This window comes from Neopsephotus bourkii, unplaced genomic scaffold (assembly GCF_033783945.1).
Source record: "Neopsephotus bourkii isolate Nb327-2 ecotype Australia unplaced genomic scaffold, CSIRO-AGI_Nbou_v1 NB_234, whole genome shotgun sequence".
NCBI classification, from domain to species: domain Eukaryota; kingdom Metazoa; phylum Chordata; class Aves; order Psittaciformes; family Psittacidae; genus Neopsephotus; species Neopsephotus bourkii.
Genome location: NW_026900744.1, coordinates 16544011 through 16567831, shown reverse-complemented (window position 1 = coordinate 16567831; position 23821 = coordinate 16544011). Strand labels below are relative to the sequence as shown.

The 23821-nt window shown below is 48.6% G+C and overlaps 2 protein-coding genes and 1 long non-coding RNA gene across 5 annotated transcripts in view; 1 reads left to right on the top strand and 2 right to left on the bottom strand.

The window, feature by feature from the left end:
* The window catches only part of ACBD6 (acyl-CoA binding domain containing 6), an 88209-nt gene extending 82594 nt beyond the window's left edge, over nucleotides 1-5615 (bottom strand). Inside the window, exon 1 of one of the 2 annotated variants that reach the window (XM_061345566.1) lies at nucleotides 5362-5615. In XM_061345566.1, coding sequence (XP_061201550.1) covers nucleotides 5362-5556 — 195 coding nt within the window. In that variant the 5' untranslated portion in view covers nucleotides 5557-5615. The remainder of the gene's footprint in view (nucleotides 1-5361) is intronic. The other variant, XM_061345565.1, reaches the window with a different exon arrangement.
* Nucleotides 5616-15111: 9496 nt separating this feature from the next.
* Nucleotides 15112-17054, bottom strand: LOC133207667 (uncharacterized). The gene is made up of 2 exons (XR_009724118.1): nucleotides 15290-17054; nucleotides 15112-15193 (listed from the first exon to the last, which is right to left on the bottom strand). It is a non-coding gene; the product is annotated as an uncharacterized LOC133207667 (long non-coding RNA).
* Nucleotides 17055-17685: 631 nt separating this feature from the next.
* The window catches only part of XPR1 (xenotropic and polytropic retrovirus receptor 1), a 109319-nt gene continuing 103183 nt past the window's right edge, over nucleotides 17686-23821 (top strand). Inside the window, exon 1 of one of the 2 annotated variants that reach the window (XM_061345564.1) lies at nucleotides 17686-17875. In XM_061345564.1, the coding sequence (XP_061201548.1) occupies nucleotides 17807-17875 (69 nt within the window). In that variant the 5' untranslated portion in view covers nucleotides 17686-17806. The remainder of the gene's footprint in view (nucleotides 17876-23821) is intronic. The other variant, XM_061345563.1, reaches the window with a different exon arrangement.

Sequence of the window (23821 nt, the reverse complement as noted above, 5' to 3'; positions counted from 1 at the left end):
AACAGAGCAATTAGCAGGCTGAGATTTGGGCAACAGATATGTTTTTTGAAGTTTGCTCAGGAGAATGTAAAAGTGAACATGCCTCTGTCCCTGCCTGGAAGAGCCAGGGAATATATGGGTCAGGACCCACCAGATCTGAATGTTATTAAGAGTCCCTTTCTCACAAAAAATAAAACCCCTTGCACACAGGTGTAAAATGAATCTAACCAAAATTAAAAATACCATTATGATAGGAAATTAATTTACACAAAACATGGTTTGTTTGGGGTTTATTATTTTGTTTTGCTGTGGGTGTTTGGTTGGGTTTTTTTGGTTTTTTTTGTTTGGTTGGTTTTAAATTAAAGTGCTATATATCCCACAGGGGTGACAGATGAGAGACTGTAGATGCCAGAGCAGAACCACAACTCCAAGTACAACAGCCCCTAGGAAGCAGTCATCATAGCCAGTCCCCATAACACAGGGCACAGCCCAGTGCGAAGAAAGCCCAGAATAGATGGGCTAATACTCAAACAGACACCAGGGGGAACACAGAAATGTTCTGGAAGTGGGCAAAGGCTGACAGTTGAACATTTTGTTAACCAAGCAAAACTAAACTGCATTCGTCAAACGTTTTATGAAATACGCTCAAGTATTCAGGCAGGTGAAGTGCTTAAATCAACTAACAATTCTTCACCTTAACAAGGTGGGGATTTTATGCTGAGGGTAGAATCATTAATCAGGCTTTAAAGAGAGCATGCCCATGCTGAGAGATATTTATTAGTCACACTATGTTTTCATTTAAAATGTTAGAGGATATGAGTGACTGTAACTGAAATTAACTTTCTGTACATCTGACTGTCTCCCCGTGAGCAATTCATTCCAATTAGACCAGCTTAGCTGGCCTTTAATACAACATATCCCATTTCATGGAGAAATAGGAGAAAGAGCCAGTAACAGTTAAGTCCTATAAATCAGTCACAATTCATGTAGCATAAATGTTTTCTCCCATGCTCAGAAGAGGATTGGACCACTTGTTTTAAAAAGCAAAACAAGCCTAGAAAAAAAATACAAATTCATTATCTGTATGGAAAATGCCAGCTTGGCAGTTTTTTAGTTCAATATCCAACCTGCAAAAAATTGGCCAACTTGGATAAGAAAAATTAAGTCTGGTTTAATATTAATTTTCACCTGCCATCATCAAAATATGACAGCAGTTTCTTCTCTTTAGATTTGGCATTCAAAGGCTGTTCTAGCACTGGAGAAGGCTGTTAGTAACATTGATAGTAATACAAATCAAGGAACAGTAGTTAAACTTCATCCATCAAGAAGGGAGAAATATGCACTTGTGCCCTGTTTGCTATTTTAAGATATAATAAAAAGGCTTGCAGTGGTTTTGTTGGAAGGAATAAAGTAAAGGTTTTGGCTTCCCTCCTTTTTGCCTCAAGACTCCATAATGCATCAGAAACCAAGCAGTAATCTAGCATTAGAGGGGATCTGAGTCCAACAGCTGAGAAAGGGCAGTTTTAGCTAAATATGCCAATGCTGACAAATACCAGGCGTAAAATTCTGTGAAGGACTCTGTCCTCCTGTTACTTCCCTGGAGGGCCTCATAATCTGTTTTTCTGCATAACCAGCAGAAAGACAAGAGCCCATATTAGTATTTCAAGTCAACAGTTTCTCATTCAGTGTCCACAATTAATTACTGATGGTCTCCAGGGGCCTGACTGGTTACTTGATGCTTAACTCTCCTCATTTACAGTTCATCAGATGCATTAGAAAAAGATGACAGGCAGAACACATTAAATATTTTCCTAGTATTGCTTCTGCATGCAGAGCCACATTATACTCATGAATTGTACAAAGATGACCCAGACACCTCCAAATGGGAAACGTCTGCAGACATCTCCATTTGTGACCAAAATGGAAATTTAGAAACCTTCACCTGAAGGTCACAACACTCAGAAGAGTGCTTGGATAGACATATGCTCAGAGGTGCATTAGGACTGCATACCATACAACTTCAGCTGCTGGTCCAGACTGTGAGAAACCTCAAGACTCCTTACACAAATCCTTACACAGTACTCCAAAACTGATCTCCTCCCCCACCCCTGGTGGTGCTGGGAAAATGGCTCATTGCTAGTTTTTCAACTAATACATTTATACAGCACAGAGTACCAGCCAAATAGTCTTACCTGATTATATAGCTTATAAGGTGAACTCACATCCATGGACAGCAGGACTAAGCTCTCTAACTACACAGCCCAAGTAAGTTCAATTTCTTTGGCAAGACAGGAAGTCCTGACTGTTCCTGCCCAAAGCTCTGCCCCTTTAACCTGCCCCAACCTGTGGGAAAGCCCTGTACTCAACTGATTAAAAGTGGGGCATAAGGAAGAACAAGCAAACATCAAACACAGAAGGCAAGGGGTCCCAGCTCTGATGACCAAGGGGCTTTATGTCCCAGAGACATAACAACTGAGTCAACTCCATCACTGTTCCAAGCAAGAGGAAGCTGCAGGGAGAAACTCCCACATTCAGGGCAGACATAATGCAAAAATAGGATTACATTCTTGAGACACTACACTCAGACAGTGTAAGTCCCACTTTGTCAGTATTACTGAGTTTCCAGCTTGCCTGCACCTCTCAGCATTTACATATGCACTGGTACATCCTCATCCCAGCAGGGCAGTTTTGTCAGTCTCATCATTTCCAGCAAGTTCTGGATTCTCTCCCCTCTCTGAATGACTACAGTTCCTGAACCTTAGTCCTCAACACACCAAGCAAGCGCTATCTTCACTTCACCACTACAGACTCAAGGTACAGACAAGTGATTTACCCAAAGCCATAGAGAAAGTAGGGGGAAAGAAAGAAAATCAGCCCTAGTCCAGAGCTCTACCGACTAGTCTGTTCTTCCTGTTCTGGGGCAGAGTCGTAAACTCAGCAACATCTTCTAAAAACCTCACTGGAGATGACAACTAAGCAATTCCCTTATTTTCAAGTCTCTGACACATAAACAAAATCAGAGAGAAAAGTAATAAAACCCTGAAATGGCCTCCAATAAAAGGTAATAAAATTCCAGGAAAATGCCTATATACACAAACAGTTTGAAATAAATAACATACAGTATTTTAACAGAGAGCTCAGCTGTTACTGTCACCTCTTTTATGATGGTGCTGTATCTTAAATCAAAGCCCTTAGTGACATAAAGCACTAAATGGAGGAAAGACAAGGGTGCCAAATCAAGGACAGTGGACAGATCTGAGTCAGCACCTTTTGTGCACTAGCAATACTACTGTCCACCCAAGTAATATATTAGCAGCCCATTATGCATACTGATATGGGCTGCTATAATTAAATAGAGGAAACTTGCATTAAGCACCCTCATTTTGATTTAAAGCACAAAATGCTGCAAAACTCAAAGTTGCAGAGCATAATCCTGTAGTAGCTGTGCTAGCAAACTTCTCCCATCTCCACTGCCCACTGCCAGCACTATCCTTCGAGGTACTCTGTAACAGGGATGGTACCTTTCTGGATCTCACTGGGCAGCCAAAGGCATGGAAAACCAGGAGTCAAGCACAGCCTGAAATCAGGGAGCACAAAGGCACTTGCTGTTGCATCCTGCTTGACCAGGGACAAGAGGGACAGAGCAGGACAGAAGCACATTGTTCTACTCAGCTGAAGGCAACTGGAGATCAGAGCTGACAGTGTTAATTATCAGCTTTTTTCTGACTTGTACCAAAACTGTTGTGAAATGGCTTCTAATTTAAGTAATTTTTAAGATTAAACACGTTATTGGTCTTACACTGCTAACACCAAGAAACCCTCTAGAGTCTGTTGAGAATCACAGAGCTGATGTGCAAGCAATGCTTTCCCATTTCCATCCAAGACAGTTATTAAGCATTTGCAACAGAGTGAAAAATAAGAGGTTGTTTGTAACAAATCTTCTGAGAATGTGGACAAAAATTACAGAAATTAAAAACACTTTCTTTTCATCTCATCCTAGGCATGACCTTGTTATTCTTAAAAGTTCTTCTAGTGTTTTTTTCTGCTCTCCTTTTTCTTAAAAGGGAAAGAGAAACCTGCAGATATGTTCAAGCTCTAGAAATATCTGAACAGAAAACATCATAACCAGTCTACAATTAATGGTCCACAAACCACCACCTAGAAGCCACCAGCTTAGAGGGTAACTAAACATTACATTAAAAAAATTAAAGAACTTACAAGTGGCAGTAGTAGGACAAATGTATTCCATATGGGAGGAGAATCACAGGGAAAATACACACACCAAACTCTGACTATTAATCCAAATAGGTGGGATTCAGTTTTCAAGTCAGGGCAGCATCTCTTGCAACACATGAACTTTATTTTTACTTTTACTCTTTAGTCTTCCACATGTAAAAATTCCTCCAGGTTAGGTGATTATAAACGTCCTTTGTATCTTATTTGGTGCTTTTTTGTACTTCTCCCACAGGAGCAGAAAAAGGTTACACTGTATTCCCACAGGATGCATTCTACAGCTTGACCAATTCGTAAGGATTGAATGGGAAAAGGAACACTAGAACTAGAGCCAAGCAGTTTAGTTTCCCAGGGCACTCTAAAGCCCTCCACAGACAGATCTGCAAAGGCACTTCCTTCATGAGGTCACATCATAACCCTAAAGATTTAATGCTTGGACCTGGGTCATTACAGCAGATCCCCAGTGCCTCTAGAGGGGAGGTGAGCACCAGCGCTAGCCATGCACCATAAACCATTTGATCACCATTCTCTAACCTGTGTCAGTTGCTTCACCACCCAACACACAGAGAGAACCTGGCAAACACAAGCGAGGCAGCTACTCCACAAAGACTCAGTAGACACTCGGACAAGCCATCAACCCATTGATGACCTATCACAGCCAACAACAAAAGCCAATCCTCCACACCAACACCCAACTTCAGTCTACCACGCAGTCCAGTGGAGCCAAGCTGATGTCCCCACAGGCAGCAATGCAGCGTTAGAGCTGACCACACCGAGCAAGGGGGAGAACTGATGAACAACTAGCGTGACGAATTTAGCGGGGCCCTGTCCCACCAGACTTCACCTGCCTTCACCACAGGCAAACCCAGTGGCACCAAACTCGGTGCTAGACAGTAAGCTCCCCGTAGTCCTGGTTCCCACACCCCCAGCACAACATTTTTCCACTTGGCATCGCCACATTTTGCTCAGCAGCCACGCAGGCCCTTGGCCGGTGGCCCCAGGAGAGCCCCAGGCCCTCGGATACCCGAACACCGGGCCGGTCCCCGTCCTGCTCCTTCGCCCAGGCCCCACGCCCCGCCCGCCGCCAGGCACTGCCCGCGAGGTGCCCGAGCTCAGGCGGTGGGCTGGGCACCCCCGCTCCCGCCTCACCTGCTTGAAGCGGGCGTACAGGTAAAGCAGCTGCTCCTTGCTGGCGGTGGGCAGCAGCGCCGGCAGCCGCTCGGCCGCCTGCTCGAAGACCGCAGCCAAGTCGCGGTCGAGCGGCACCGTCCCTGTTTCCTCGGATCCCGAGCTCGCCTCAACGCCGCTACCGACCGCCGCCGCCGCCAGCGGGGGCGACGCCATGGCGGCCCGCCGCCCGCCCAGGTCCGCCCGCCTCGCCGGTCCCCCTCACGCCTCGGTACGAGCGACCGTGTGGCCCACGGGAAACGCGCATCGCGCCCGAGGGTTCCGGGGCTGCCATGGGCCCGAGAGCAGCGTGTGGTCGAACAGGAGACATATCCTCTAAGCCAGACTTTATAACCCTCGCCCGCGGAGCTGCTGATGGCGATTAAACAGAAACACCTGAGGACGGGGCTGCCCGCACCCTCAATCTTGTATAACCTTTATAACATGAGCCCCCCACCCCGAGCACTTCGCGCCCCCAAACCCCACCCGCGCTTGACTGGGACTGCGTCCCCCAGGGTCATGTGACGGGGCCAGAGCTCCCCCGGCAGCAGGGCTGGGGGGGACCTGCCGCGTCCCCGCTGCCGCTGGAGGGCACTCGCAGGCCACCGGCGCAGCGTAGCTCCCGGCTCTCGCTGGCGGCCTGGGCTCTTCGGCAGGTGCCGGATGGCAGCCAGCATCCTCCTGGGAGGTGGGTGCAGAGTGCCGCCCCGAGAGTCCCGACCAAGCGCCAGCCCAAAGGCGGGTTATATTTAGCCCGGTATCTACTTGGCGTGGAAAGTTTCCCCCTCCCTGGCACAGCTGTCGAGTCCATCTCCCTCCTCCACCCCTCGGCCTCAGCAAATGGCAGCCCTGAGTCCCCCGTGGAAACCTGGGCAATCACGGCAGCGTCTCGGCCCACTCCTCCTCCGGCCACCAGCTGCCTCGGCCGGGACCGCTGCTCCCCCAGCCAGCTGTGTCTTGTGGGGGGCTGCCCCACAGCGTGACCCCATATTAAGGGGGGCACACTGAGGTGAAGAGGGGCAAGCAGTGCACCGGGGTTCTACACTGTGACTTTAGAGGTACTGTCTCACCCTAAAGCACAGGGTGTTGGGTTCATTCTCCTTCCCCCAGCCATGAGGATGAGGATGAAGACACATCTTGTACATGACAAGGTCCATCTGCATAGCTCCTTGTGGTCTCCTGGCCATGTCCCAGACACTATAGACTCATTCGCGCAACTGTCATCTTTCTACCCTGGATCTTGCAAGGGAGAATGCAGGAGCTGTGGAAAAAAGACCTGCCATCAGAGCCAGAAATAAGGTGGTTTTTTTTCTCTTACTCCCTTCACAGCCTCACTGGGTGTGGGAGGTTTTACTTAGGGAGCAAAAAACCCCGACACAGCCAGGGCAGCAAGCTGAAACATCACTGAAGCACCTGGTTGTGGCCTTGCAGGGCCACCACCACTCTCCCACCAGGCTACCAAGCCATGGCAATGTCCTCATTCCCGGGCTGTTCATACAAGAAGGAGGTGAGGGTCCAACCATGGGAGCACAGCTACACTATAGCCCTGCAGGGAGCACAGGGACCCCTGCATCCCAGACCATGTGAGAGGGCAGTGGGGCTCCAGTCTCTGCTCAGTTCCAGAGCAAGATGAAGTCGGCTGTCTCGGTGCCAGGAGTATGCCTGCAAGTGCCAGCTCTTCCCAGGGCTACCTTCTGAGGGGACTAAGGTGTCCTGAGAATGGGCTGAACCAGGAAGGGGGGGAAGGCAGAAAGAGCTTGGCTCTGCTGCTAATAAATACAAAATAATAGTAGCTCCTCTCCAATGTGTGATTATCCCCCAGCCTCATAAACAGACTGCAATATTTACAATGAACTTGTCCTCCCTGCCGCTCTCCACCAGAAGCCATTCAGCTCCATCCAGCTGGCTGGTTCACCCTGGATAGCCCTGCTCGCCATGGAGAAGCATTGCCTGGTCTGAGCCTGCCGGCATTCAGCTACGGACAGACAGCCGGGTAGGCTGGCAGGGTGAAACCCCCTTTGAATAGCTTGGAAAAAGTACTTGCAGCAGATTAAGTGAAGCTCACAGCCTCCGCATGCTCTCTGGCTCGTCTCCATGGTGAGAGAGGCCTCCCTACCTTGCTGGGTTCCTTTGCTAGAGCACTTACAGCTCTTACTGGGTCTCTCTCACTTCTTCTTTGCCTTTTTTTTTAAAGAGCAACTGCACCGAGGGCACGATCCTTCCTTCCACCTCCTCTCTTTGGCATGAGTGGGAGCAGGTTTGATGCAAGACACCCATGGAGGTTTTTGAAGTCTGGCATGGAAACAGTGAGGATGGGGATGTTGGGCTCAGTCACACTGTGCCTGCTCTGCAGGATGATGTTTATTTAGTTGCTGATCACCAGTTGCCTTGGAGAAGGAGAACCAGGGCTTGGGACACACGAGTGCCAATGCTCTTGTGCCGGATGCACCAACCACCCTCTGCAAACATGAAGTAGACAGGGCAGTGACAGCCCCAGTCATCCCACTATGAGCTGGGGCAAATTTGTCCCATCTCTCAGTCCCTGGCTGCAGAGTGCACAAAACCAGAAGCATTATGGGCACTGAGTGGTAGAGAAAATCAGGCAGGGCCCTTGCGCGAGCTGTGCATGTGGGTCAGCCCCAGGGCTTGTGCTGGAATTGCAGAGACACAATAACAGGCTGTGACCAGCGGTGCCAAGCAGTGAAAAAATACCCCTGTATAATTGTTATATCCACCCTGCCGGTCAGCCTGGAGACTTGTCATTGTCCTTCTGCGGAGGGCTGAGGCCACTTCACACAGCAAACCCTGGCCAGCCTAAAAGGAACATCTGAAGGGATCCCTGTGAACCAAGCTATGATTACTTTTATTTTCTATATTTTTTCCACGACAAGAGGAGAAAGAGACAATTAAGAGTGGGATTGTTTGTAGCCATGCGTTTTACTGTGGGAGACACCTGTCTATGGAAGAGGAGCAGGCTACAGGCTGGGGGTGCTTGTGCCCTCCTGAGGGTGAGGGGCATGGGGAAAGGGAGAGCTTGAGCACCCTCCCCTCCCCTCCCCTGGCACATCCCCCAGCAAGCCTCAGCCTGGCATACATCACCTCTGCTAAAGGCAGAACTCTGCCTCTGCTCAATAAATGTTCCCCCCAGAGTTCCTCCAGGACACCCATTGTGCGTGTCCTTGTCCCAACACAAGGGGTGCCCCCTGTTCTTCTCCCTCGCTGCTTCTTCTTGGGAGATTTGCCCCTGAGCCCACATCCCGTAAGAGAAGCTGCCTCCCCATCATGCCCCTCATTGTGCCATCCCTATGCAACAGGGTGGCGTGTGTCTGTCTTGAGCTGTGATTTCCATCTGGAATATGGACTTTTTACATGACACACGATACATGTCACGACACCTGGCTTACCTTCATCACTTCAGTGGGAGAGGGAGGAGGGGAGACAACCAACTGCTGCCCCTCTACTCTGCATGATCATTTCTTTAGCAGAACAATGAAAAAACCCTGCTCGTTTTTCACCCTGTGCATGTGTCCACTGTTAGCAAGGCAGAGCAAATGCGCACCCTCAGTATTTTGGGGAGCCCACAGCGTGGCTGCGAGAGCTGTGTGCCCCTGTGCCTGACAAGGGGAGTGATTTCTACTAAATGGAAATGGACTCATGGGCTACAGGAAAACAAAATTCAGTGCTGGCCAGGGAAGAAGCTAAACAAAGGGTTGAGGTCTGCCCTGGTGTAAGCAAGGTCTCCCTTGCACACATCACCTCCATGGAGTTCGGCTCTGTTGCATATTTTACCTGCATTCATTATAGCACCAGGGCCATTTGTTTGTGTGTAATAAAGGGGGTCTGGGTGAAAAGCATGTAATTAGCACATCCATCATACAGGTTTTTTAGATATCAATAAAACATTGATTCCCTTCTTCCATAAATTCTTGCGCTGTGGTGAATACAAATCAGTAGCTGTGATGGAAAAGGAATGCATAACCCCGTACGGAAGTGCATAAATCTCCCCTCTCCCCTGCATGTCATTAAACTGCTTAAACACTGAGGGGAAAACTCCTCTTCCAGGTGTCAAGTGCTGCTCCCCAAGCACTCCTGAAGCCTTGCTGGATTGACATTAGCAACAGCATGGTTGCAACACAGCAGCTGGCCAGCAGCTCAAAGGTTGCAGCCAGAGCTGCTCCTTCCATGGACAGAGATAATTCACCACTAAGTCTTTTTGGTTTGGGGCAGTCAGCTGAAATTTTATATGGTATATTCTTTTCTAAATTTAAATGATAAACAAGGAGAAATTTCATTTTGCTTGACCTGGAGTATTTTGCTTGGTGAGAAACAAACACAAAAAGCTTCATTTTTGTTTCATTTTACACAGCCTCCTGCTCTATCCATCATTTCCCATCCAAAAACCACAGCAGAGCCCTTACATTTGAAACAAAACCTTAGGTGTTATTCCTTTAAAACAGCAACATAAAAAGTCACTTCTTACCTTTTTTCCCCCCCCACCTAAGATAATTATGAAATTTAGCTCAGTTTTGGATGTTTCAGTTCCTCTGTAGCTGTGTAGAGAAGATAGAGCCAAGGTGTTCAGTAGGAAAGCCAGGCTGAGGTTTGGCTGCTGCAGGGCCGTCACCTCCACATGCTCCTCCACTTGCCAGCTCCCCCTTATCTCACATCTCTGCATGGCAGCAGACAGTGAGTAATGGCTCCATTTGTCACAGCCCTGTTACTGCAAGGCCACAGATGTCCCTCATTTTGCTTTCCATCTTCCACAGGCAAGGTCCTCTGCATCCCTCTGGTGCCCAGCTCCCAAATTCCTCCTCAGCTCTCTGGCTGCTGTCCCTAATGGCACCCCAGTGCCCACCGGCCTGGCATGCACCAAACATCTCACAAGCAGGAGATCTAGACTGTGGTGTTGGAAACAACTGCCTGGTAGTGATGCTGCCTTCACCTGCAGCCCAGCTTGGGGTTATCTGGGGCCACCAGCAGCATTTCACCTCCGTGAGTGCTTGGACCTGCTGTCTGTCCCAGCATAGCCCTGGGGCAATCCCCATGTCTCACAGAGGTGAGCACCAGCTGATGAGTTCAATGAGCTCTCTGTACTGGGGAGCATCCTCCATCCCTTCCCAAAACCATCTTACTGGGGGTTACTCCTCATCTTCCATTCCTCCCTGAAACCCTCCCTGAGCACTGTCCATGGGTGACAAGGTCCACTGAAGCCGGGATGCAGCTCCAGAAAAGCTGCTTCTGATCCTTTCCCTGCTCTGCTGCTGGCTCCGCTCTTCCCCAGCAAGAAGCAATTGAAGGGAGTGCCTGTAATTGCAGCTGTCAGCAGTAACAATCATGGCACTGCCGTTATAAATGGCTCCAGTCTGACTTTTACTTAAAGATTTCCCTCACGTGATGCTACAAGTCATGCAATGAAAAAACTGTGTCACAGAAAAGCAATTGCACCTTCCAGCTCTGTGGAAGGAAATTTATGGCTTGTTTTGGCCATAAAATAGAATGGGCAGGGCTCAGGTTGCAGATCAGTGTGTCCTGACCAGGCAAGCTGAGGGGGGTTTGGAAGAAAGGAACACCTGACATTGCCTCCACATCGCCCCTCTTGGTCTGAGCCTGGGTGTCAGAGCCTCTGTCCCTGCCTGCTGTTAGCAAGGGAAGGGTTTTAGTCTAATTCCTGCCAGATGTGTAAAATTGCAACAACATCTGGAGCCAGAGAGGAACTGTGGCAGACAAGTACCTCGGGCTGTAGAGGGGACCCTTGCTGAATCTGCTGGCATTGAACAAAGGCACTGAGAAATGCTGAGTGTCTCTGCTGCATACGTGTGGCTTGCAGCACTGGGGCCAATTTCTATGGCAAAGACAAAGCCAGGCTATGACCAGTTCATGGCTGCTGTCAGAGACCAGAGTGCTGTTTTCCGAGCAGCTGGCTAGGAACAGCCAGCACAAACCCCGCTAAGCCACTCCCCAGCACGGGAAAGCAGTTGCTGCGTGGCCTCTTGCTCTCTGTCCTGGTGGCACAAGTACCTTCAAGACATGTTCCTACTTGCTTTAAGTGATTCTTTCCCAGCTGGCATCTGTCCTGAGGCTGCAGGACCTGGAGCTGTGTGTTACAGCACCTAGAGACAGTTCACACTCAGCCCTGATGTGTGAGGGGGTGACCTGGAGGCGCATGATTCCTTCCAAGCCAATCAAAACCCCCTATGGAGAAACAGCCTAACCTAGTGATGTCCCAGAAGATCACCAAATGGACTTGCTGTGAACAAGGTCTGTCCCCTGCAGCACACTGGAGCATCAGCAGGTGTTGGCCACGCTAAGGATGCTCGTGATGTAGGGCTCAAGTCAGGCAGGGTCAAACCAGGTTTGGCAGGAGCAGCTGTTGTTTTCCTAATGTGGCCCTTGCAAATAGGAAGCCCATGGCATTTTGTGCACTTTGATAAGGTTCAGAGGTTGTTAAAGAAAACACAAAGCTATGGCAGGATTCCCAAAAATTCCCAGAAAGTCCAGCTAGCTTTGGAGATTTCTGCCATAGCTATCACCCCACACTTCAGTCTCGACTACACTTAGTTGTTTGTTGACATGCTGGAAAAGGGACAGGTTTAGTGCAGAGTCACAGTGACATATCCTCCAGCATGTGGTTACGCCAATGCATCATGTCACACACAGTTATCATCTACTCTTCCCAGTGGGGACCACTTGCCAAACATAAAGCATCTTCATATCAGCACCAAGGCACAACCCCAGCAATTGTCCACCTGAAGCCCATTGACTGTGGGGGTGTCACAGAAAAGGGTGACTCCTCCAGCCCTACCGACAGCCCCGAATCCATCTGGCTCTGGAGCAGAGGGAGAGAAAGAGCAGCTTGCTGTGAGCTCCTGCCTGAGCAGTGGGAGGGAGGGACCTGGTCAGCCATGAAAAGGGCACGGCTCCAATCCCAATGCCACCCCACCGCTTTATTGTTCATTTGGCACCTTGGTGCTTGCACCATCGATACACCAAGATGTGCTCATACATTGTGTTTAACTCTGTGACTCTTGTTTTCTGTCCCAGACCACATCGCTTCACACTGTTTGGCAGGGTGCTGCCCCAATTCCCTCCTTCCCTTTGCCAGGTATATCCCCCTGGACAGGCAGCATCAGTCAGGATGATGATAGGAAGGTAAGAGTGTGTTTGAGGAAAGCAAGGTCGGGGTAAACAGGACCCTTGGGACAGTTCCAAGGCCACCTGGCACTTTACCAGCCCTTCCACTGAAAAACATCCCAAAGGGGTAAGAGTCCATCCTGATCCAGGGCATGGGGGGTGATGCTACAGACATGTAGAGGTTCTGAGACGATGGAAACTGCACGCCCCCCAAGAGTGAGGCAGTCCTGGGGCCAGAGCAGGGGGCTCAGAGGCTCTTCCCAGGGCTTCCTGGAAACAGCCCAGGCGCTCTGGGGCTCGGAGGAAGCAGCTCTTGTTTCTTCTCTAATTTTAGACCTTTTCAGGGTGTTCAGTTTTCTTAACCACTGGTCAGCTGCTGTCTTCTTACACAAAGTAAGCGTGCATAAATTAAACCAGACACATATATATGCATTGGAAACAATCCAGGAGCAATCACTTACATGCCAGTGAAGGGCGTGAAACCCCCCATATGCTCCTGGTTGTAAGACAGCACAGCGAGTCCCATCCGAGCCACCACCAGAACTCTCCCCAGGACTCATCCCTCTACGGTGCTGGGGGACACTGCACCCCTCACAGTATCAGAACGTGGCTGAAAGCAAACTGGCAGAGGCATCTTGGCCTAAACTGGGCAGATGAGTTTTTCCTTATTCCCTGGACGGGTTTCCAGGAAGAACACCCCTGCAATCCCAAGCAAAGTGGAGGGGATGTGTGCAAGCAACGAGGAGCTGCTGTCTGCACACAGCCATGCATACATTGGTTGTGGGTTACCCTGGGAAAGGTCAGCCTGCTCAGGGGCACTGGGTGATGAGCAGAGAAAGCCCTCCTACCTCTGTGGGGGAGGCTTCCAGCAAACAGAAGCTGCTGCTGCTTTAGCTTTTTGCTCCATGTTTCTGCATGTCTTGCAGATGGGGTAAATTGTTGCCTGACCTTGGGATTTTCAACATCAGGCACGCTGACACTGAGCAATGTATGTGCCAAATCCTGCCCCAAAGAGTGTAGGTGAGGTGGTACATAAGCTCAGTGGGGCATGGTTACTGCCCACAGACCAACATGCCCATGAGCTGGTGGATATCGACAAGGCTGCCCCATCTCTGGGGCTGGCTATTAAAGATGTTGAGTCCTAAATCCAACTCTGTGACAGCCTCAAGTCCTGATGGATCAGATTCAGCCACAGGGTAAAGTGACCCGTATGCAGCCAAGGTGGAGGGGGGCATGTCACCTCCTGGCAGGCCTAATCCTGGCTCCCGCCAAAATGGGGATGAAAGCATCATCTTACCCCACTTAGAAGAGCTGCAGGAGGTTGTGGCTGCTGGGACAGCACTTGGAAGGGGCCAGATCAGTACCAACATCCCTGCTGCTGGAATCAGGCCCATCCAATGCATTATTATTGCCTGGAAACCACTGCTCCAGGCATCTTGCTTGGATGTGCAGGTGCCCTGACAGTTCCCAGTAGATTGGGCTGTGCTACTCCTGGTCTGACCCTGTGCACTCACTGCTTCTGCCCTGGGGACTGAGACCCCCCCATGCTCCTGATGCTCATAATCATACCCTCGTCCCCTGCCAGTACTGGGTGGGGAGGGGAATGTGTGAAAAATCAATAGCTCTAGCTCAGGCTGCCAGAGGATTTGTGCATTTTGCTCTGCTGTCTCTGGGAAATCTAATATATTGATTGCGTTTCTCAAGACTGGTATTGATGAAGCAGATAATGGAAGGGTTTGAGTCTGGCCATCAGATGCCGAGGGTGTCCAAAGCCCAGGGCTGCTGCTTTATTGATCCTGACAGGTAGGGCAGTGTGTCTTCGTGTAATTTACTGAATCCCCTCCTCATTCACATCAAGCTCGCCCCTAACCTGCTTTTGCTTCTGTATTTATTTATTCACTGCCTTCCTTTCCAAGTGGTGGCAGTGAAACCGCTGCTCCTCCCTTGGGAGTAGGAATCACTGCCCAGGCAGGGCAGGGCAGTGGAGGATGCAGAGAGCAGCCATTTCCCTGCACGATGCTCCTGCTGCCTCTGCAGAGCAGCTCTGGCTGGTGGCAGAGAGCAGCTTTGCTGTGCCAAGGTCCCAGGCTCACCTGGGCTCAGGCATTATTTCTTCTGGTTTAAAGGGGTAGGAGATGCATTAATCTTCTCAGCTTTCTCTGATGTTGACCCACCCAGTGGTCCAAGCTTAGCACATCCTGCTTTGCTTGTAGAGGGTTGTGCTGCTAAAGCATTCCTTTCCATGACAAACTGAGCCCCTACATATCCAAGCACCTTAAAAGTCAGCTGCCTGAAGAGGAGGTGGGAAGAAGGGTGTGGGAATGGTTGTCTGTGGGTGTCCTGCATTGTCTCCTGCTATGGAAAACCCTCCTCTTCGTGATTTTATGAATGCCATTAAAGAAAATTTTCCCTCTGCAAGACTCTTTTTCTAAAGTCTCTTTTGAAGACTCCCTCTCCCCAGCAATTCAGGATCTTTAAAGTATAATTATATTAAAAAAAACCAAACCACCATGCTATTTATAAATTATTCTATACACTCTCAACAAAGCAAGCGCCAGACTTCACTGGCGGATAGCCCACTCCTGACTTCTCCTTGCGCGATTTAAAAATGCAAATAACACAGCTTCTTTTATTTATTCCTAGCTACAACAGCATGGGGGGAAATCACAGTGCAAACTCTTTCCTGGAAAAGAGCGAGAGAGAAGAACGTGGCAGCCTGGTGCAAGTGAGGTATGGGGACCAGGATACAGACCTGCAGTGAAGGGACTGGGATCCAGACTTGAGATCGGAATCAGCTGGGGTTGGCATTCCTCTTCTGCTAGGATCTGTTGAGTGCATTCCCCCTGCCTGCCCTCCAGCCCAGCCATGGGCAGATTGCAGCAGAGGCAGTGGTGGCCTTTCATTTAAGGCTTCTCCTGCCCTCTCGTCCTTTCTCCCCCAGCCCCTGGATGTGCAGAGCTGGGAGTTTTGACATGTTTCAAGGGGTAAGAAAGCCCCAAGTCCCAGCAGAGCAGTGAAACACTGTCATGATGCTAAGCATGGTCCGAAAGCACGTCTGATAACGGGAGGCAGGGTTTTGTCAATCAGATATTTAAACGGAGCTGTTGCTAGAGAACATGGGAATAGTGAGTAAGAAGGAGTCCAGCCTCTGCTCTGCCTCCCCTGCTATCATCTGTCTTTGTTTAATACCAGTAAATAGCATTTATTGGTATTAAATAAATAAGTAGCTTTTATTGGTGGGTAAAAACTCTCTGAGAGACAAAGGGAAGAGGGGATCACTAGTTATTTTCAGTCTCTGATTTTGCAAGCTGTCATATCAGATGATACTCTCTTATCATGGTACATATTTCATGCAATGTATCCACCAAATAATAAAGACAATACTTATTCCTTAATCTGCTCTCCTCCTGCATGTTGCAAGTTGTCTCTGGAAGCCTGACAGCATTCAAAGCGTTGAAGCTGCAAAGACCCTCCTCTGGGCTGCTCCCGCTGAAGTCAGTGCCACTGATCGTGGCAGGAGCAGGCTCAGATCCTGAGTGATTTTATCTGGTACAAGCCTATGAAGGTAACGCATTAAAAAGCCAGTGACCTGCTAAACATAAGTCAAGCTGTGGCACAGCGGTTGGCTCACACTGAGGTCAGCATAGGGCAGGTTGCTGAGTGTGAAGTTTCAGATGAAGGACACTAAAGCTCTATTCATTAAATGGTTTTCTGCAAACATAATTAAAAGATGGTATCAGTGAGCATCACTGCTGCATGCGCCGCTGTCGTGGTTGGGTAAATCTGAGCCCGGGTAAGAGCCCTCGCAAATCAGGAGGCCCTAGGCCTGTGACAGGATCCCAATAAATCACCACAGCAAATGAACTCTGCTCCTGCAGATGTCAGTAGGAGCGATGCTCCAGCGGTTGCCTGTAGTGGTGGCGAGGAATATTGCTGTTCTGAGGGGCTGGCAACTGTGACAAGATTTGTCCTTGCGTTGGTACAAGCAAAAGCTGAAAACTATCATGTGAAGTTATGCTGGAGGTTGGGAGGCTTGAAGGAAAACCAAAATTAATCCCAACTGTAACAAATCCCCAAAGTCTGGGAATTAGGGAGGGTCAAGATTAGGGCCACTGGTGTACCTGGGGATAACAGAGGGCTGCAGCCCCACTCTGAGCATCTCCAGTTTGGTCTCTCACACTGTAACACAATGGATACCGAACCCTCCAGCCCCTGGGTTGTCTGCATTTCAGGGCTGCTGTGCCCCCACATGGGTGGGCTTAATCGTAAGAGTTGCTCTGGGTTTCCTTGCTCTCCCTTGTTCAGCCCCCGTGTGCATGGCGCCCTGTCAGTGAGCGTGACAGTGGTGAAAGGGCAAGGGCTTTTGTAATCATGTAACTTTGGGAGAATCTTTTTCCTTTCTCTTCCCCTCCTCCTTTTCCTTTGCACTGTCTTCTCTTTCTTCTTTTCCCCAGCTTTCTGTGGCCTGTCAGCCCAATTTCCCTCCTCCCTCAATTCTTATTTACCTTTCTTGCATTTTCTCCTGTTCTTCCCCTCCATCTCCATCCTTGCTCTCTCCTTGGCTGATACCTCCCCATCCCCTCACCTCCTCCCCCTGTGCTACACTTCTTCCAATCCGCATCCCCATCCCCATCCCCATCCCCATCCCCATCCCCATCCCCATCCCCATCCCCATCCCCATCCCCATCCCAGCCAACCCCAGAGAGTTCAGGATTCAAGCTGAGGCTGGCCCAGAGCTGCCGTCACTTACGGAGACTCTGGCCTGGAGATCTAGAGGGACGGAAGTGGCACGTTTGGGACCGAACCGACCCCACAAACGAACAGAAACAGCAAACCGAAGCGGGGCGCCCTCCGCTGGGGGAACCTTGGCGCCACCGCACCACCCCCCCCACTCCTGTCGGGCAGGGGCGGGGCTAATAGTCGACCCCGCCCCCCCGGACCCTCCCGCCCCGCGCGGCGGTGGGTGGTGGCGGCGGTTGCCGTGGCGATGGCGCCTTGCTGGCGGCCGGTTGGCTGCTGGGCCGGCTGACGGCTGGGAGGCGGTGGCGGGGCGGCGGGACGGGGAAGATGGCGGCGGCGGCGGAGGAGGTGGAGGCGGCGGTGGCGGGGCGGCGCTGAGGAGGCCCGAGGCGGGCTGAGGAGTGGCGGGGCGGGCGGGCGGGGGCCCATGTGTTGCGGCGGCCCCCCCCCGCCCCCCACTACCGGCGGCGGCGGCGGCCCCTTAGCAGCCAGGCGCCGCTGAGGCGGCTCCGCGGGCAAAGAGCGAGCGCGGCCCCGGCCCGGCGGCGGCAGCAGGATGAAGTTCGCCGAGCACCTCGCAGCGCACATCACCCCTGAGTGGAGGAAGCAATACATCCAGTATGAGGTAGGGCCGTGCCGCCGCTTGTGCCCGCTCCCCTGTGCCGCTCGGCGGTGTTTGGATGTCCCCCGTGCTTCCCCGGGGCACAGCGGTCGGTTCCCGGGAAGTGCCGCCCGAGTGGCATGAGTGTCCTCCAGCCGTGCGGCGGGGGTGCGAGGCAGCTCCCCTGCTCGGCGGCGGTGCCGGGCGGCCAGCAGCTTCCCGCCTGGGTATGCTCGGCTGGAGGACGGTGCAGAGAGAACGTGTTTATCCGCCCCGGGGACAGGTTCTGGCTCTTGCCGCCCCCCAGAGCTCGAGACCGTGCAAAGGAAAAGCGCTGGGTGGCCGGTTAATGAATTAATTGGTGCCGGTAACCTTTCGGTGTGGGGCGAAGGTCAGGAGGGATGTGGAGCCGGGGAGACCGCGATCGGGGGCTGCGCAGCGCACGGGTCCCGGGCGTCTCCGCGGGCCCGGCCGCAGCCCTCGGCGCAGCCCCGTTGCTGGCAGCGCCGTTTTTCAGCACCACCGCCAGTTCTCCGCGCCGGCAGGCAGGGGAGGGGTGACTTTGAGAGGCGGCTCAGCCTCCAACTGCGGCTCCAAGGGCAAGACCCAGGGGCGAGCTGGCGGGGCAGCACCCACCGCCTCTTAGCCGGAGGCCAAGCCTTCCTTTCCTGCAGGCGTTGCCCTGTGAAGGGCCACAGGCTTGTGTGGTAATGCTGACAGCTTACCTGAGTGACTCAAAACACGGCAGTAAACCTGACATCGACTGCCTTTTTGTTTTTTAAATACGGCTAGTGAGGCTTTACACCTCGTTATTTCGTACTTGCTTTCAGGTGAACCGCGCGAATCGGGACATTCATGAACGTTGTTTACACAAAGTTCTGCTGTATTAAGCATGAATTATTTGCATAATTCAGCTTTTCAGGTTTTATTATGCCAACTATGTAAAGGTCACAATGTTTCAGGTTTATCATAATGGTGCTTGACTTCAGTTTAACTAGATGAAGCTGAAGGTGGCTATTTGCAACAAAGCCATTTCCTATTTTAGCGTTAGCAGTAAAAGTGTTTGGTGCTAGTGATGTCGGTCTTTTCCACAAGTAATAAACCTAGACAACAGAAAACTGATTATAGCAGACCCATGATCAGCAAAACTTCTTGACTAATTGAGTCAGTCAAAACCATGCAACATTTGTTATCATTTGAAGGCCTGTAATTTCTCTTTAGAACTATAATAGCAGTTTATTTCTGATATCCCTATTAATCTCTCTGCATTTGCAAGGAAAATCACATATAACTTACCTTGCTTTGTTGTAATGCTGAACTTGAAAAGTTTATATCTGCTCTTTTGACTGTTCCTTTGTTCTCCTTTACCTGATTGCAAAGGAATGGATGTTTAAATTAAAACTGCAGCTGGATTTGACTTTAGAACAAAACTGCAATTTCTTTGAATTAGGTGGAGAACTAGATGACCAAATAATGCATCAGTCTTTGAGAGGAGGAAAACCATTGTCTTGATAAAGTACCAGCTTAGCTCTGCATCACGTGTCTGATGCATTAACTGTGCAATAGTTGTTTTCTGGAAATGGGAAACTTGCCTGTCTATCTAAGAGAAGGTTTGGTGGTGGGTTGGACGTGAAGGAAAGGAGGAAATAGACGGGCAAAAGATTTGGCTGCATGCTGACCAGGCAGGTGTAGAGGGAGGGTGAAGGAAACCCCAGTGAATTATAGTACCTTGGTTAATGTGTGAAGAGCTCTGCTGCTTATCGGTTACTGTTTTCATTTTAGGAGGTTAATTATCATGTGTTTTAACTAGGTCAGTATCATGATGTCATTCTCCTTTCCCCCATCCCAATACAAAATAAAGGCAGATTTCAGTAAAAACTTCCTTCAAGTTGTTACTCTTTCTAGACTTCAAGTAATCTCCTTGAATAGGTAGCTTAATGTAGAGTGAATGAAAATTTAAAACCCACCCACATTTTTAGTAATAAGTTTCAAAACTCTTTGTTTCCCTTGCTGCAGCTGGCTGAATGTGAGTCAACCTCCTGCTCATGCATATTACAGTGATGGAATTGCCTGGCATTTATTATTCAATAACTGGTGGTCGTGAGGGTGTGGTGTGTAGAAGGCTGGTGCTACCCTGGTTTACTTGTTGATTATACTTGAGGCAAAAAGCATACAGCCCTCCTTTGTCAAGAAAAAATTGGTGTTGTTGATTAGCAAGTGCAAAGGCAATAGCTGTTTGTGTGCAGTATTGCTTACAGCATGCATCACAGTAAAATTAAAAAAAAAGTATATTTAATAGCATTACAGTGTTTTTTCATCTGACAGTTTGTATCTTTTCCTTCTTAATTAAAATGATAACCAAGCACTGTTTCAGAGGGGGATCTTGCTGTGTAGGATTTTAACTCTGAGAAGATTATTCCTGTTTCCAGGGACTTCCTGTGTCAAGTTCAAGCTGCTGATAAAAAGACTAGAGGATGGCAGAGGTGGCTTTCTTTTAAATCATTCTGCATCGTAAAGCTTATATGTAGTCTTCTTATTTTGGTGTTATTTCGACTGGAGAGCAAGTAACTCAGGCAGTCAGACAGCCCCAAACTGTAGTAAGACCCAGGTAACCCCTGAGATCCTCATCAAACTGTCTTTGTTTTGATAGGATGGACTGTGGCTCCCAGTTAGACTAGGATTGGTGTGTAATGTGTTGCTGATAATGTTGTGTTTTGAATACAAAAAAACATAGTTTCATTTTCAGATGGTCTTTAACAATTTATAGTCCTCGGAGTTCTTACCATTAACATAATCTTTCCCTCCAACAATAATCTGTTTAAGTATTATAATTGTGCTAGTAAGAGGTATGGAAGTTGCCTGAGCTCAGGGCAGATACTTGGTCAGTGGAGGTGCTTTAGAGAGGGAGAAATCTACTAATTTTCTTTAAACTGGCAAAAAGGAGCCGTATTTTGGTAGCTGTGATTTAGATTCTTTGATTCTTTTATTTCAGCCAAAGCTCAGCAGTAACCATTACTGTATGCCTGCTTGTTGAGAAAGAGCACTAGGCTTGTAGAAGAGAGGAGAAATGGTGACATACGCTGTTCTATTTCATTCAGCTTTTCACAAAGGCATTTGCCATGGCTGAGTCAATGTTAAGATGGAGCTTTACACAAATTTTGATTGACTTGATTTGACTTTCCATTCCAAATTTCTATTCTAAAGATTGCGTGAAATCATGCAAATTGTATGTCACATTTACTACACAAACTCCATTCCTAACCAGTGTTTTTTGAAACCTAAGACAGTACCAGTGATCAGGAGGGTTTTATACAAGAACTAGTGGCAATAACGTAATACATGATCCCAATGTAAAGGGGTGTTTCTGCTGTTGAAGTACTGAGTATCATTATCAGAGTACTCCCTGGATGTGACTGAGTTTAAAACAATGTATTGACAAATGCTTAATTTGTGGAAGTGCTTGTTAATTATGTTAAATGCTAAATATGCCAGTGTTAAACAACTTTCGTCCTAATTTCAGTGGCCGTCATCAAAAAGCTTCCTATTTGTTAAAAGTAATGCTTCCAGTTTCTGTACTGGCTGTCTTCTCTGTGCAAAGACTGCAGTGGTTTTAAGGGTGTGTGCCCGGCCTGTGAAGTGCTGGCTGCCACACATATACCTGGACACTCTGCTTGCCCAGCTGCTGCATCTGCAGTGTGGAGTAGGTATGTTCTGACCATGCAACTGAGCAGTGATACATGGATGTGCCCTGACCTTTGCAGTGGTGGGATTTGCTTACCTTGTTTTCGGGGATCTGGCAGCGTATCTTCTTCTGTGAAGTCAATAGCCTTTTCCTGGATAAATTATTGCTGCAGCATGCGTTGCCTCTATGCACTTCTTTGTTTTAAAACCCTCAGTTTTGGACTATTCATTTGCTCTTCAGTTCCTTTGGTGTAAAGATAACATACAAAACCAAACGAATTCCCATTATTTGTGTGTCAGACAACAGAATTCTCTTTTTCACATAGTCAGTACCGAGCAAATTCCGATAATTCTCAGATGAATTTCAGTGGATGCTTTTTTTGCCTAAGAGCATGCTTCACTGCATTTAATGTGCCTTTTTTGGGGTTACTAGTTCTCTGTTTATCCACAAGCCATGCTGCAGATTTCCTTTGCTCTTGTGTCCATCTCTGGACTGCTTTTCAGAGAAAGAGGAGAGCATTGTTCCATCTGCTCAGACTTCTAAATGGAAACGTACGTCTGCATGTCTGGCTGATGGAAACTTGGTGGAGTTTTACAGTTGCCAGATGGCAGTTTTGTTTCAGTTAATCTGGCCTGAATTTGCTTATCTGGATGCAGAAGTCTGATGGTATTTTCAAAGAAAAAGTGCTTTATGCCTTTGAAATTGCAGCATCTGGGAAAGAAGGAGAATCAGAACATCAGTTATTGCAGGTGCAAAGTCCATGGGAGAGATGGGTAAAAGGTATGAGCAGGTGACTTTTATTCCTTTTTAAGAAGACTCCAGGCTTGAAGTACTTTTGCCTTTGGAGAAGAGAAACAGGTTACTAAGTTTCAGAAATTAATTTCTGAGACACAGCCTCCATCAGGAAGTAGGAGGGGAAAATGAAACTGGTATCTGAGGTGGCCTGCTTGCCTTTAGAGTCTCTCTTCCAGAAACAGGCTTTCAGTTTCTGGGAGGTAGCCAATTCTGCTCGTCAAACCCTGCTTCATGATAGGCAGTTCACACCCAGGCTTGCCACCTCCTGACACAAATCTGTTGTGCTATTTCACTATTTGTCCTTCTGGGTGTTAGCGGACGAGCTTAGAAGAGCATAAGCAGTTTGAAAACTATTCATTTAAAACAACATTTTGAGTGCTTTAGGGATTTTTGTCCTTGAATTTGTTCACTCTTAAGGTTCGTCAGGTGCATTTTTTAAGTCTTTTCTTTCAGCCTTTTTTTGTTTGTTGTTGGTATTGTTCTCTGATACACATTTATTCAAGTTTACTGTGAGTCCCAAGTGTATCGCAGCAAAACTTAAAGGAGTAATCCTTTTTGACTGGTTTTAGGGCAGAAGGAAGTTGTCGGTGATAGATAACTTCTTGGTACAATAATTTCTAAAATTCTGTATCTAGAGGAATAAGTACTTTAAGTGTGAAGGAATACTGAACCTTTCACTTGCAGGTTATTGGTTTACTCTCATAGGTCAGGTGAGCAGTAACAAAATCTGCTGTCCTGCAGCTGCCAGATTGTAATATATCTGCATGGAGAGAGGTCTGTGGGGTGACTGACACCTTCAGCTTTCAAGATTGTTTAGTGCAGAACTCTCTATGCTGTGATCCTTTTTTATTTATTTGTTTATAATGGCTGATAAAACCAGAGATAGGAATTACAGTGTGAGTTTACCTCTGTGTGGGTTTAGGGATGGCATTCTTAATACAGTGACTTTCAATTTGCTGTCTCTTCAGGTTTGCTTATCCTGTGTTTTGTGGTTGTGGTTCATGGAAGAAGTTACATGTAGGCAAGGGTGACAAGTGGGATGACAAAGGTGGAAGGATTTTTGACCGCTTGGTAAGTGGAGGCAGATCATGCGCTGCTGACCAGTGAGTGAGTCACGGGAGGGGAAAAAGGACTGAAGTGACTAGTGTTTGAGAGGCGTTTTAGAAAAGAACCAAGGGTAGAGGAGAGCTGTGCCACTGGAAGGCTCATTTAGCAGAGACTCAGTTGAGAAAACAATTATGCAAGTGACCTTTGTTGGGACCTCTGTGAACTCAGGAGTCAGACCTTTGAGAGATGTCTGAGCTGCTGGTGTAGCCTTCCACCTAGGATATCTTGTGATAAACAGACATGTCCTTTAGACCTTATATTTACTTAACAGAATTGTAACCACCATGTTACAACAGAGCTGAGTTTTCAGCTGCTGAGTTTGTGGGGTTTTTTGCCTTGAGGGTATTAGGGTATTTGCCGTTTAGGCTCTGATGTTTTGACCTGGG